This window comes from Rhinopithecus roxellana, chromosome 10 (assembly GCF_007565055.1).
Source record: "Rhinopithecus roxellana isolate Shanxi Qingling chromosome 10, ASM756505v1, whole genome shotgun sequence".
NCBI classification, from domain to species: domain Eukaryota; kingdom Metazoa; phylum Chordata; class Mammalia; order Primates; family Cercopithecidae; genus Rhinopithecus; species Rhinopithecus roxellana.
This window is the reverse complement of record NC_044558.1, coordinates 99,552,478-99,566,894: the sequence shown is the minus strand read 5'-3', so window position 1 is coordinate 99,566,894 and position 14,417 is coordinate 99,552,478. Positions and strand designations below refer to the sequence as shown.

The 14,417-nt window shown below is 37.1% G+C and overlaps 1 protein-coding gene across 1 annotated transcript in view; it reads left to right on the top strand.

The window, feature by feature from the left end:
- Positions 1-14,417, top strand: part of POLR3B (RNA polymerase III subunit B) — a 144,210-nt gene that overhangs the window by 35,110 nt on the left and 94,683 nt on the right. Inside the window, exons 11-12 of the mRNA XM_010367520.2 lie at positions 6,453-6,572; positions 11,431-11,565. Of these exons, the coding sequence (XP_010365822.2) occupies positions 6,453-6,572; positions 11,431-11,565 (255 nt within the window). The remainder of the gene's footprint in view (positions 1-6,452; positions 6,573-11,430; positions 11,566-14,417) is intronic.

The window sequence follows — 14,417 nt, the reverse complement described above, 5'->3', positions numbered from 1 at the left end:
GCTCATGGATGTGGGAAAGGTACTGGGGAGATGGGAAGAGTGAAGTTTCTTTAACTCACTTTTGTCAGGATTGGAGGAGGAGTTTCCTCAGACAAATTAGGAGCCTATGGTGCCTAACTTAGAATAGGGATATATGGCCAAGAGGTGTTTATTTTGATATAATAGCAAGTACTATTTTTCCTTATTTGCCTGAGTGATAATATATTTTTTTTAAACTATGGCAACTCTCGTGTACAGGGTGTGTGTGTGTGCATGCATTTCTCTTTCATATCTTTTTTTATGCCCTACTTCAGTTGCTTTAGGCATTCAGTTGTATGTGGTTTCTATTTCTTTTCCTGAATTCCCAGTGCTACTTTGGACGGCAAGGAAAACCCGGAATCAGTCCATTTTACTGCTGCAGAGCCTTCATTGACCTGCTCAGGCACTCCTGGTTGGACCCTGGGAATTTTAGGACAATTTTCTCAATCTTCAAAGATGAAGATTGAGAAATACACGCGCGCGCGCACACACACACACACACACACACACCCCATAATAAAAATAATTGCACTTCCCTTCCCACATGGAGGAAGCCCTAGCAGCCATACTTAGGATTTTAGTCCCATATTTGCAAGTGCTTTCCTAAGTATAAATCAAAGGTAACATCCCTCATAGCCATCCTGGGAGGTGGGAATTCCCTACTATAGAATCACAGTAAACAGTTCTTACCTATCCACATGTACATTGTCTGTTCTGTGGATTACGTATGACATACGTAAACTCCAGCCTGCTTTTTTTCTCTTCACCCAGGATGTTTGTAGAGAAAGCATTTCCCGCTTATATCTGTTAATATGTATTCTGAAATCAAATCAGTATTGATATTTTTGTAGACTACACTAGATATTTAGAAAGATTGAAATAGGTCAGTAGATATATAATTCCAAAGCACAAATCAGTAAGGATTATTCTCATCACTGCCTTCCTCTTTTTCTACAGTTAATTAATAGTTGACTGCAGTTACAGGGCAGGCAGCACCAGGAAGCATGGTTTGGATTTAGGAGATTCTATTTTTGGCCATTATCAAAAATGAAATATTTGGTAGGCATGAATCTTTGTTATACACTGAAGTTATATTGTCCAAGGGTTCCAAGAACATGAAGAGAAAACATTAAGAAATATCCAGGAGGCAGAAAATGTAGAATCTACCCTGCAAACAGGAGTATTTGGTTCCATTTTGGGAGATACCCTATTTTTTAATGCTGTGTAGTACCCTACAAGAGCAGTTTACCTTAATGGTTTCCCAGTGGCTTCAATGAAATCCATTATGCATTTTATTTCAAACATCATCATTGGGGTCAGATAACCCTAGCATTGTAAAGCTGAGCAGAGCCCAAACAGTAGGTTGGACAATCATTCATTTATTTCTGTTAAATAGGTTCTGACAGAAAATTTCAGCTAATTAAATCAGATCAGATTAGTGAAAAGATGGCAGGAAAAGATGGAGGGAAGTTAACATAAAAAGACAAATGTTCCTTTTCCTCGAAAGGGAAGTATAACTTTGAAAGTGCTTGTACTCTGTATGCTGGATTAAGGCACGTATTAGCTATTGAAACTGATAAAAGGATATAGAGATGCAAGTAATCCAAAATAGTTGGTATGTAGAACATACATTACCAGTTACGAAAACATGAATATTCTATGCTATTCTAAATGAAAATGTAGTAAGTACACTTTGTATTAGTCTGTTCTCACATTGCTATAAAGAAACACCTGATCAGCCTGGATAGCATGGTAAGACCCCATCTCTACAAACAATAAAAATAAATTAGCCAGGCGTGGTGGCATGCACCGGTGGTCCCAGCTACTTGGGAGACTGAGGCAGGAGGATCACTTGAGCCTGAGAGGTCAAGGCGGCAGTGAGCCATGATTTTGCCACCCCAGCCTGTGCGACAGAGTGAGACGTTGCCTCAGAAAAAGAAATACCTGAGACTGGGTAATTTGTAAAGAAAAGAGGTTTAATTGGCTCATGGTTTTGCAGCCTGTGCAGGAACCATAGCGGCCTCTGCTTCTGGGGAGACCTCAAGAAGCTTCCAGTCATGGCAGAAGGCAAAGGAAGGGGCAAGGCGTCTCATATGGTGGGAATGAGAGCAAGAGAGCTTTTAAACAACCAGATTGGGAAAACTCACTATCAGGAGGACAGCACCAAGGGAATGGTGCTAAACCAGTCATGAGAAACCCATCCCCATGATCCAGCCACCACCCACCAGGCCCCACCTCCAACGTTGGGCACTAAAATTTGACATGAGATTTGGTGGGGACACAGATGCAAACCATATCACACTTTGTTTTGTATAATAGAACTTTGGAAGATGTGGCACTTTAATGGATTGCTTAAAACCTGTGGGGTTTTGTGTTTTTGGCCGGGCATGGTGGCTTATGCCTGTAATCCCAGCACTTTGGGAGGCCGAGGTGGGTGGATCATTTGAGGTCAGGAGTTCAAGACCCAGCCTGGCCAATATGGTGAAAACCCGACTCTACTAAAAATACAAAAATTAGCTGGGCATGGTGGTGGGTGCCTGTAATCCCAGCTACTCGGGAGGCTGAGTCAGGAGAATTGCTTGAACCCAGGAGGCAGAGGTTGCAGTGAGCCAAGATTGTGCCACTACATTCCAGCCTGGCTGACAGAGTGAGACTCCGTTTTTTATGCCTCCCTTTGTAGTCTCTCTCACATTTCTTCTGTTCCTGAAGCCTTCTTTCTGTGTTGTTCATGTATGTTTTATTTACACCATCGTTGTCTTGGGCTCTAATATATAGAGAAGAAAGTATTAGCTGTAGTGAGGGATAAGAGGCACTAGGCGTGTCATCTTGACCTATGCATCACAAGGGATACCCTCCTCACCTGTGTTCCTCTATTTCCCCCTCAAACAAGTGAAAAATTGTAGCCTTTTTCACAAGGAAACTAGAAGGTCAATCTTTATTGAAGACAGCTTAGTTTGGGGAAAACTGAACTGCCTGTCTACTCACGGTTCCTGCCAACTGACCTACTTTCTTCCTTTACTTAGTTACTACTTACTACTAGGTCACTGCAGCAAGCATTTTCAGGGTTTTAATTTATCTTATACTCTAATGGCCTTTTAATGGGAAAGATTTAGATTTGAAGTCCAAATCTTATCATGGGATGGAGTTTCATTCAATTCCAAACACTGTACTAATCACTGGGAGTCAAAGAAAAAGATGACGGAATTCCCACCCACCAAGTCTAGTAGGAAAAACATACATGTAAATAGATCATTAAAACATAATGTGATATGAACATGAATTAAAATATGCAATCCTGAATGCATAAGGAATTAAAACTGCAGAGAAAGAGGAGTGGGGTTAGGAAAGCCTTCGGAGAGGAAGTGATATCTGATCTAGGTTTTGAAGCATGAGAAAGGAATACCCCAAGCAGGTAATTGGGCAGGAATTCCAAAATAATCAAAGATCCCAGCCTTTTCTTCTGTTAAACTGAAAGTCTCTTTTATTTATTTATTTATTTTTAAGTTCATTCTTGGCCAGGCACAGTGGGTCACACCTATTATACTGCCACTTTGGGAGGCCAAGGCAGGATGATCACTTGAGGCTGGGAGTTTGAGACCAGCCTAGGCAACATAATGAGACCCTGTCTCTACCAAAGGTTTTTTGTTGTTGTTGTTGTTGTTGTTGTTGTTGTTGTTTTAGTTAGCTGGGCATGGTGGCATGTGCCTGTAGTTCTGCTACTTTGGAGGCTGAGTGAGGTGGGAGGATTGCCTGAGCCCAGGAGATTGAGGCTGCAGTGAACTGACATCACACCACTGCACTCCAGCCTGGGCAACAGAGTGAGACCTTGTCTCAAAAAAAAAAAAAAAGGTACATCGTTGTTCCAAAATAATAAGAACCACATACTCCTCTTCTTTAAACACTGTTGATTAGGAAAAATTTCAACATATATAAAGTGCAAATAATAGTGTTATAAATGCTCATGTATCCAATGCCTACCTTCGGAAGTTGTCAGCACCCTTACTTGGTTATTTTAAGTAAATTTATGTACACTAAAATATACAAATCTTAATTGTATGACTTTACAAGATACAGAATATTTCCTTATCACACAAAGTTCCCTCATGCCCCTTCCTGGTCAATCTTCACCTCTACTCTCTGATTTTTTTCCCCACTATTCTGATTTTTACACTGTAGATTAGTTTTGCCAATTACAGAACTTCATTTATGGAATTAGGCATCATAAATTAGTGATTTTTGCACCATAAGTTAGTTTTACCTATTTTAGAGCTATATATATGGAATTAGGCCGTATATATGCTTTCGTGTCTAGCTTCTTTTGCTGAGCTTATTGTCTGAGATTCATCCAAGTTGTTTCTTTTTGTTCCTTTTTATCTCAGTTATCCGTGTAGTTCATTTCTTTTTATTTCAACATAGTATTTCATTGTTTAAATATACCACAGTTTATCTGTTTTCCTATTGATAGACACTTGGTGTGTTTTTCAGTCTTTAGCAATTATGAATAAGACTATAAACAAATCTTTATGTGGATGTGTGGACATGTTTCATTTCTCATGAATGAGTACCAAAGAATAGAATTGTTGAATCAGAGAGCAGATATATATGTAACTTTTATATATACCTTGTTCCAAAATGATTGTAACATTTTGCATTTACACCAGCAGTGTATGAGAGTTCTTTTTTTTTTTTTTTTTTTGAGACGGAACCTCACTCTGTCACCCAGGCTGGAGTATAGTGGCATGATCTCCGCTCACTGCATTCTCTACTTCCTGGGTTCAAGTGATTCTCCTGCCTCAGCCTCCCAAGTAGCTGGGACCACAGGTGTGCGCCACCATGCCCGGCTAATCTTTTTGTATTTTTAGTAGAGACAGAGTTTCACCATGTTGGCCAGGCTAGTCTCAGACTCCTTACTTCAGGTGATCTGCCTGCCTGATTACAGGCATGGGCCACCACGCCCAGCCTGATAGAAAGTTCTGATTGCTTCATGTCCTCATAATATCTGGTGTTGTCAGTCTTTTTAATTTTAGCCGCTGTAATGGGTATATAGTGGTATCTCATTGTGGTTTTAGTTCTTATTTTTATGATAACAAATGATGTTGAACCTTTATGTGTTTTTTGGCTATTTGTATTTTCTTCTCTGTGAAGTGTGAGCCAAATGCTCATTTTCCTTAGTGAATTTTCTTGTTGTTGAGTTTAAGAGTCCTTTGAAAAACAAATCCTGGATGTAACTAACTTCCTTGTCAGCATTATGTATTTTCTCCCAGTCCATTCCCTCCCTATTTGTTTGCTTAATTCTATTTTTAATTTTGAAAAAACTTAGGGTTTTTTTTTATATGTTTCACTTTTATATTTATTGCTCTCTGTTTAAAGAAATCTTGCCTACCCCAAGGTTAGGAATATATTCTTCAATGTTTTCTACTTGAAGCTTTATAGTTTTACTAATAGTTTTTATGGTTAGATCTAAAATCCCTCTTAAACTAATTTTGTATTTGTTGTGAGGTAGGGGTCGAGATTAATTTTTCACTTTATGGATAGTTGTTTCAACAACTTTTATTGAGAAGACTTTTCCTTCCTCATTGAATTGCTGTGGTACTTTCATCAAAAGTCAACTGATCTTTTAGTATGTGTTTATTTCTGGACTTTTTATTCTCTTTCATTGATTTGTCTATCCTTGTGCCAGTATCACACTATTTTGATTACTTAGCTTTATAGTTAAAATCAGGTAATATAATACTCCAACTTTTTTCTTTCAATATTGTTTTAGCTACTCCAGGTCCTTTGCATTTCCATGTAAATTTTAGAATCTAAAATTTTAGAATCTAGAAGTTTAGAATTAGTCAGTTTTTGCTTTTTAAGCCTGCTAAGGGTATAATTAACAATTATGAATGTATTGGTCAGTTTGGAGAGAATTTTAACACTAAGCCACTTTTAATACCATTGAATCATCCAATCCACGAACATGTCATGACCCTTAATTTATTTAGGTTTTGTTTTCTCTCAGCACTGTTTTGTAGCTTTCAGTGTAGAGGTGTTCCATGGTATGATTCATTTTTGAGAGGAAAAAAGTACTACTATAAAATTTACCTGTGGTTTTCTCTGGGTGAAAGACTGATGACTGCTGTATGTCTATACACACACACACACACACACACATATTTTACTTGTGTCTGTATTTTCTAAATTTCCTACAATGACAATGTATCAATTTTTTTAGTAAGAAAACAAAAAATAAAAAGGGAACCAGTGTATTAGGCAGTGTGCTATGCTTTTTGTCACTGATTTACGATACATGTAGATTTTGGACTAGACCCAGTATAGCTTTCTCTATAACCAGGGTCTTTATCTCTTTTGCTCATAGTGTACGTGTGGTTAGGTGCTTACTAAACTACCTCCAATGATGTTATTCAAACGTTATTACAATCTGTTTTTTATAGGCATTAAAATACATAGGCAACAAAGTAAGAAGGCAAAGGATGTGGGGAGGTGGACCAAAGAAAACCAAAATAGAAGAAGCAAGAGAGCTCCTGGCTTCCACCATTCTGACCCATGTCCCAGTGAGTAACACTGTTACTGTGAATAAGGACTGTGAGATCTGTGAATTCCTGTTAAAGAACTGTGATAAGAGTTTACCTCATTTAAAGTCTAATTCCTCAAGAGAAAATTCTAAAGAGGACTGTACTGCCCCACCAGAAATAACCTTCTGTTATCAGCAGTTTATTTATACTCGGAGAATGTTAGCTGTATCGGCATCATCATGTTTATTCTCTTGTGGTTATTCTTTCAGTCTTAAAATATTGTTATTTTATGTTCATACATATATTAGTACTAGATTTCTACTGCTACTAGATTTCATGGTTTTGAAGGACAAAGATGATGTCTTACATGTTTTATAAATAAATTAAAATAAGCATATAGTGCCTTGTCCATACCTATTTTTTATTGTATGGTAAAATTGCTTATGTAAAATATGCTTATGCTTATTGTGTAGTAAAATATGCTTCATGGTAAAATATGCATAACATAAAGTTTACCTTTTTACATGTACAATTTTCTGGAGTTAAGTACATTCACACTATTGTACAACCATCACCACAGCAGATAGGTTTAAAAATGCTTACTGAATGAGTTCATCTTCTAGACCTTGAATTTTAAAGTTCACATTATCCAGCCTCCTTCACTTACTATGAAGATTCTCTGATCCAAGCATGCTAGATGAGTTGCGTTGTCACCCAGCTGGTTAGCGGTAAGAGTAAGGGCTAGAACCTATCTTCTGACCTTGGACTAGTATGTAGTATTTACTTTTTATTAACTTATTAAACAGAGATCAACCATATTGGCATGTGGGGTGTTGGCAAGAGGCAACCCTCAATTTTCTTCCCATTTAATGTATATGTTTTACTAAGTTATAGAGTTATTATTTGTTAGACTGTCTTGTTAACTAAATAGTCTGGTTTGTAATGAGTTACCACGTGTTCCATCCATGAATAATCTTATTCAAGGGTTGCAAACATGACCTTCAGGGGCTGACTGTAAAATAATGGAAGGTCAAGGGATCTGTGGAAGTCGAGAGTAACTACCTGAATGCATCCAGATCCGATTTTCCTGTATTAAAACACCCTTCAATCCAAATAATACAGGTCTCTCATTCTGCCCCTTGGCTACCATTTGTGCATGTCATTGATTTAATCTAAAGAATTAGAGAATTTTGAATGTTAAAGCTAGGTCTGAACTGAATTTTAAGCTCTTTTGGATGATTGGAAAGAGTCTGAAACTTAAAATAGCAAAAGTGAATAGTAGAAACAACAAGGGCTTTTGGAGTCTGAGATGTAATTGTTCAAATCCTGGTTTCTTACATCCTCACTGATGGACTTTGGACAAATCTGAACTTTTCTAAGCTTCAGTTTTCTCATCTGTATAATAAAAGTAATTCCCCCTTTCTCGCAGGGTTCTTATGATGATTCAAAGATATAATATACGTAAAGCTCTGTATTTTCCACAGCTCCCCATGTAGCTATTAGGAGCTACGCTTACCTTCATCCTATAACAGAGAAGAATGTTGGGTTAATTAAAGAGCTTTAGTTGATAGAGTCCTGCCGATATCAACGCTTGTTTAGTTAGACTAATAAAGACACACCGGGCGCAGTGGCTCACACCTGTAATCCCAGCACTTTGGGAGGCCGAGGCAGGCAGATCACCTGAGCTCAGGAGTTCAAGACCAGCCTGACCAATATTGAGAAACCCCATCTCTACTGAAAACACAAAATTAGCCAGGCATGGTGGCACATGCCTGTAATCCCAGCTACTCCGGAGACTGAGGCAGGAGAATCACTTGAACCTGGGAGGCGTAGGTTGCGATGAGCCAAGATCATGCCATTGCACTCCCACCTGGGCAACAAGAGTGAAACTCCGACTAAAAAAAAAAAAAAAAACAAAATTCATACTTTTCTGTGGTTGCATGGAACCTAAATGACTGTTTTAAAAGCTTGGTTATACATAATCCAGGGAGGAATAAAGTCAGAATAGATGGATCAGGAAAAAGATCTTCGTTTTCCAGAATTGTTTTGGACAGTATTTACCTAAGTATGATATAAAGGATGATTTTCGTGATACAGGGTCATTTTTTTATGTGAGTAATTATGTACTTACTAGAAAGAATACAACTAGCATCAAATCCATTGGTGTGGTGTATGTGATTTTATGGTATTATTGCATAGGATGAAACTTAGCTTAAAATTGGTTGTTTAAAGATGATTAAACATGTTACATAAATATGTATAACAGAGATATTTGTGAGGGTGGAACTTGAATTACTATCATTTGGAAAGTATTGTTTAGGTGTGTCTGTGTAGAGGGAAAAGCATGGGCAGATACTCAGTAGTTCTCAGTGCTTGTCCTTGGGGGCGGGCCTCCAGAGGCCTTTGTCTTGGTATCCTGGCCTTTCAGTTCCTTGGGGTCTGTGGTTCCCAAAGAGCATTCCATGGACTAGTAGCATTGGCCTCACAGGGGACTTGTGAGAAATACTTAAACTCTACCCTAGACCTACTGAATCAGAAACCCTAGGAGTGGGTCCCAGTAATCTGTGTCTTCACAAGCCCTCCAGATGATTATGCATGCTAAAGTTTAGAAACCACTGCTCTAAGGGTGATTAGGCTCCAAGACGCCTAAGTTCCAGACCACTCTTTCCTCTAATGTAGTATTAAAAGGTCTCCAGAGTTCTGAAACAGGCAACAATTCTGTTTCATCATTCCGAGTTCATTTGTTAGTCCTCTTTTCTCCCCCTCTTTCAGATAATCCACAGGTTAGTATCCCACAAAGGAGTATCTGAACTACTCTAAGCATTCTCCCAGAAAGTGTTACCAGCTGCTGAATTGAGAGGATCCCCACTCACCATATGACTGTGGGAACAGTGCTAAGTATTAACTCATTTCAATTTAGACCTAGGGTTTTGCTTTCTAGCATATAGTCATTAAAAAGGGGAGTGAAGTAAATTAGGGTTCAGTCCCAAGGGGGTGATGGACTGCACTTCTAGTCAAGAAGTGGCATTATACAGTTCAGTAGGGGCATTTTCCACAAATATCCATATTTATTTCTACTTATAAATGTCTTGGGAGAATCTGCCAGTATTTATGCAAAAGGAAAATGTGAAATGGGTTTTGTTGAAAATTGAAAATTTTGTTAAAGAAAGTTTGCTTTATTTTTCTCATTAACAAGAAAAATAACTACAACTAGAAGAGTTAGATGTTCCATGTAACTTACCACGTTAAGATTAGAACAATAAAATGTAAATTAGATGTGCTTAAATGGAGGACCACACAGCTTTCGAAATAGCAATTGAAAATGTAAATTACTTATAGCTGCCCAGACACTGAGTTTTTCTGCTTGGTATTGTAGTAACTGGTGTTATGATTGTAGAGGTTTTTATTTTTGAGGATGGACAAGAGACTTTTCTTTTTAAATACCTTCTTATTGATGGACAAGAGACTTTTCTTTTTAAATACCTTCTTATTGATGTAATTGTTTTGTGGGTACAAGATAACAAAGTAGCTTTTAGGGCTACTTTTTCTTTTACCACATTCAAACACATTTCTTTTAACATATTCCAAAGTTCTCAGTAATAGAAAGAAAGTAAATTGACCTAGAGGAGAAATAAAACTTCCTTTGAAAGAAAATGGAGTTTTTGAAACACATACGGAATTCTAACATCCTACATTATTTAGTGGAATTACTTAGCAGCAACAACAAAATGTATGAAGGAGAATGCCTACTTTTTTTTTTTAATGCAATCTATTGATTTTTTGTCATAGTGATAAACTTAATAAAAGAGATTTCATTGGGATTTTACTAAATGATTAAGGTAAGTAAAAAGGAAATTTTGTAATAGTATGTATCATCTGTGGAAAAGCCTATAAATACTCCTTGGAATTGGCAGAAGCTCAGGCTACATTCTCAAAATTTGCCCTTTTAGATGTAGTGAAAGGATCTACTTCAGGTTTTTTGCCTCTCCAAACAAACCAGTGCAATTATTTTATCAGTTCTGAGTCAACTTACTGATTGAGCCATTCATTCATATGAGTTTCAGTGTTTCTGCTAGAGAAGATTGACTGGAACATTTGCTACAAATTCATTTCTCTGTTCATTCATTCAGCAGGTATTTGTTGCACGCCAGACAACATTGTAGTACGGTTCTTATCACTGCATAATAAACAATTCTAAAACGTAATGGCTTAATGTAACTGTTTATTGTATATCTCATGATTCTGTGGTTTGACTGAGCTTAACTTAAGGTGGAGGAGGGAGTTCACATTTCAGGTCTCCTACGAAGTTGCAGACAGACAGCAGCTGAGGTTAGAGTCATCTGGAAGGTCACCTGGGCTGGGCATTCCAGATGGCATCTTCACTCATATCTCTGACCCCTTCTTGGTTTTCCATTTCATTGGGATTTTACTAAATGAAATGTAGCCTCTGTCTCTGCACAACAGAGTGTTTTGGACTTCTCATGTAGTGTCTCAGGACTCTAAGAGAAAGGAAAAGGAAATTGCCAGTTGACTTAAAGGTTAATTCCGGAATTGGCCTGGTATCATTTCTGCTGTATTCTCTTGGTTAAACTAATTATAGGCCAATCCCAAGGGAGTGACAGATTCCACTTTTAATGAAGAAATGGCATAAAGTTTATAGGAAGGGAAGAAGTTGATAGTAGTCATCTTTGACACAAAGGTACTCACAGGTACTGAGGACAACGATGAAAAGTCATCTCAACTCAGTAAGTTTCCAGACTACTTGAATTTATTTGAATGGAGAGAATCATAACAATTCAGTATTTTCTTAAATGTTATAATATTGATACTTTTCTTGAGGTACATTAAATTTTAGTGTCCATTTTCTTAAAATTTTTCTCCAATTTCTGACTTACAGGTTAAGGAATTCAATTTCCGAGCCAAATGTATCTATACTGCAGTGATGGTGCGAAGAGTAATTCTGGCCCAAGGAGATAATAAAGTTGATGACAGAGATTATTATGGGAACAAGCGACTGGAATTGGCAGGACAGGTGATTTAATTATTTTATGTCAAAAATCTTTCTTTAATGAAGGTTAATTTGGTTTTCGTTTCACGTAAGAGGAAGAAACATCTGAATGCAATATAGTTTGCATGTTTGAAGGCAAACATTTCATGCCTGACTTCTTATCTCTTACAATTCCTTTAACTGTAAAAACATTAATTCTTTTTCTTTTCTTTTCCTTTTTTTTTTTTTTTTTTGAGACAGAGTTTCACTCTTGTTGCCCAGGCTAGAGGGCAATGGTGCGATATTGGCTCACTGCAACCTCCGTCTCCTGGGTTCAAGCGATTCTCCTGCCTCAGCCTCCTGAGTAGCTGGGATTACAGGCATGTGCCACTATGCCCGGTTAATTTTGTATTTTTAGTAGAGATGGGGTTTCTCCATGTTGGTCAGGCTGGTCTTGAACTGCTGACCCCAGGTGATCCACCTGTCTTGGCCTCCCAAAGTGCCAGAATTATAGGTGTGAGCCACCACGCCCGGTCTAATTCTTTAAATGTTAATAGTACATGAGCTATATCTTTTGTTGGTATGTTTACCCTCATTCTGTATAATATACAAAGTGAAGTATGACTTTAAGTAATATCATTTATTTAGTTAACAAATATTTACTAAACACCTATTATGTTCTAGGCATACTCCTAAGTACTAGTTATATTAGAGGAAGTGAGACAGACAAAAGCCTCTTTTCTCTTACTCCTTGTAGTCTCAGTGGGAGGGAGAGAGACAATAATCAAGGAAACAATTCCCTGATTGTTTTGGTGACATGGTAGAGGTAGGTTAGTGAGGACATCGCTAATCTCATTTTAAGTCTTAGCTGATAAATGACATTTTATTTCAAGAGTGTGTATATCTTTCAACTGGCTAACAAGCATCCACAAATCTTTGCTTGGCAAGTGTCTAAAATGCTCCAGAAATAGTTTGCAATTATTTTCTCCTATTCTGTAGGTTGCTTTTTCACTTTCTTGACAGTGTCCTTTGATGCACAACAGTTTTTAATTTTGAAATAGTCCTATTTGTCTATTATTTTCTCTTGTTTCCAGTGCTTTTGGTGTCATATTCATGAAATTATAGACAAATTCAGTGTCAAGAAGATTTCCCGAATGTTTTCTTCTAAAAGTTTTATAGTGTTAGCTCTTAAGTTTAGGCCTTAGTTTAGGTGAGAGTTTTGTTAGATGTACATTTCTAGATTGATATTTATTATCTCTCACCATTTACTAGTTTATTTGTTTTTGTTTTTTTACTTTAGGCAAATATTTCACCTCCTTCTGCCTCAGGTTCCCTGTCTATAAAAATGGGGTTCATGCCATGTACCTTATAGGATTGTTATGGGGTTAGATGAATGATGTATACCATACCTTGAATGGCACAGAACCATTGTAATTCCTTCATAGGTGTTCTGTCTTATCTGTCTAGGTGCTTTTAAGATCTTCTCTTGACTTTTGTTATTCTGCAGTTTTCTTTATGATATGCCTTGGTGTGAATTTCTTTTATTTATTTTGCTTGGTATGTGCGTGTTCCTGTTATCCCTGGATTAATGTCTTTAATCAATTCAGAAAAATTCTCAGCTATTATCTCTTCAAATATTGCCTATCCTCCCTTCTTTCTATTCTCTTTTTCAGATTTTCCAATTAAATGTGCTTTAAACTCTCATTTTTTTCCATATCTCTTAACCTCCATTTTCTTTTTTCTGTTATCTTTGTTCCTTTACTGCATTCTATGTGATTGTTTTTCTAATGTAGCTCTTAGTTCATTTTCTATCCAGCCATGTTCAGTAATTGAGTTTTTTGTTGTTTACTTTTATAGAAGGCTTTTTCATATATTTTTGGTAATTTGTTGGTTTTACATTTTATGATGAAAATTCTCAAACATTCAGAAAAGTTAGAATGATTTTGTGGTTATTTTTATCATCTTATTTTGTGTATATTTTTTATTTCTCCATTGATTTACATAGCTTTTTTATTTCATATCAGAAAACTATATTTTAGCATCTAGAATCTATTAATTATAAGGTGGACCACTATTTTTATTTACACTAAGAAACAAAACACATCACCAGTTAAATTATGACACAGTGCTAAGTGTTAAGATGTATCCCATGTTCAGAAAAAAAAAAAAAATTTCCAATTAGTGAAATATAGTTATTCCAGTACCTAATGTTCTAAAGCTGCTGAGTTAGTTGTTTTTGATTACTCTTAAGGTAGATTGGTTCCTTGTGAGTTCAACGATCTTTATTTATGAACTCATAATTAATTGAGCTCAGATTCTGGGTGCTATACTAGGGATATTTTCTTTTGGGGATATGTATTTTCTTTTGCAGGGAATAGTGCTGACGTGGAACTTCTAAGTCTTCTTACATGATTCTGAGGATTTTGACTTTCAGGCTCACTCCTTCATCTTGTCACTGAACTTTGATTTAGTCTCCAGGTCCCTAAAGCTGATATCAGTAATTATTCTCAGGGCAACTCTGCCATTTGGATTTGCTTATTGCTCCCTACTCCCTACTGTGGCTTCACCTCATTTTTTAATCTCGTGACTCTTGGAGCTAGGGGTGGTTAGCAGAGAGGGTACCTTGGAATTTTCTTATTCTTCCTGCAAGCCCAGCAGTATGTGAGAAGCATGTTTTATCCAGAATCTAGTCATATTTTAGTAACCAGACTCCTCAGAGAATCTAACCCAGTATGCTCCAAGCAGCAGAGGTCCTTTCATTTTCACGGTAGACTTGAAGCTTCATGAGGACAGAGACTGCATCTTTCTTGTTCATCTTACTAAACTTTGCAGCTAATAAGATGCCCCAGATATAGTGTCATCACATATTTGTTGTAGTAATGAATCAGTTAATTACA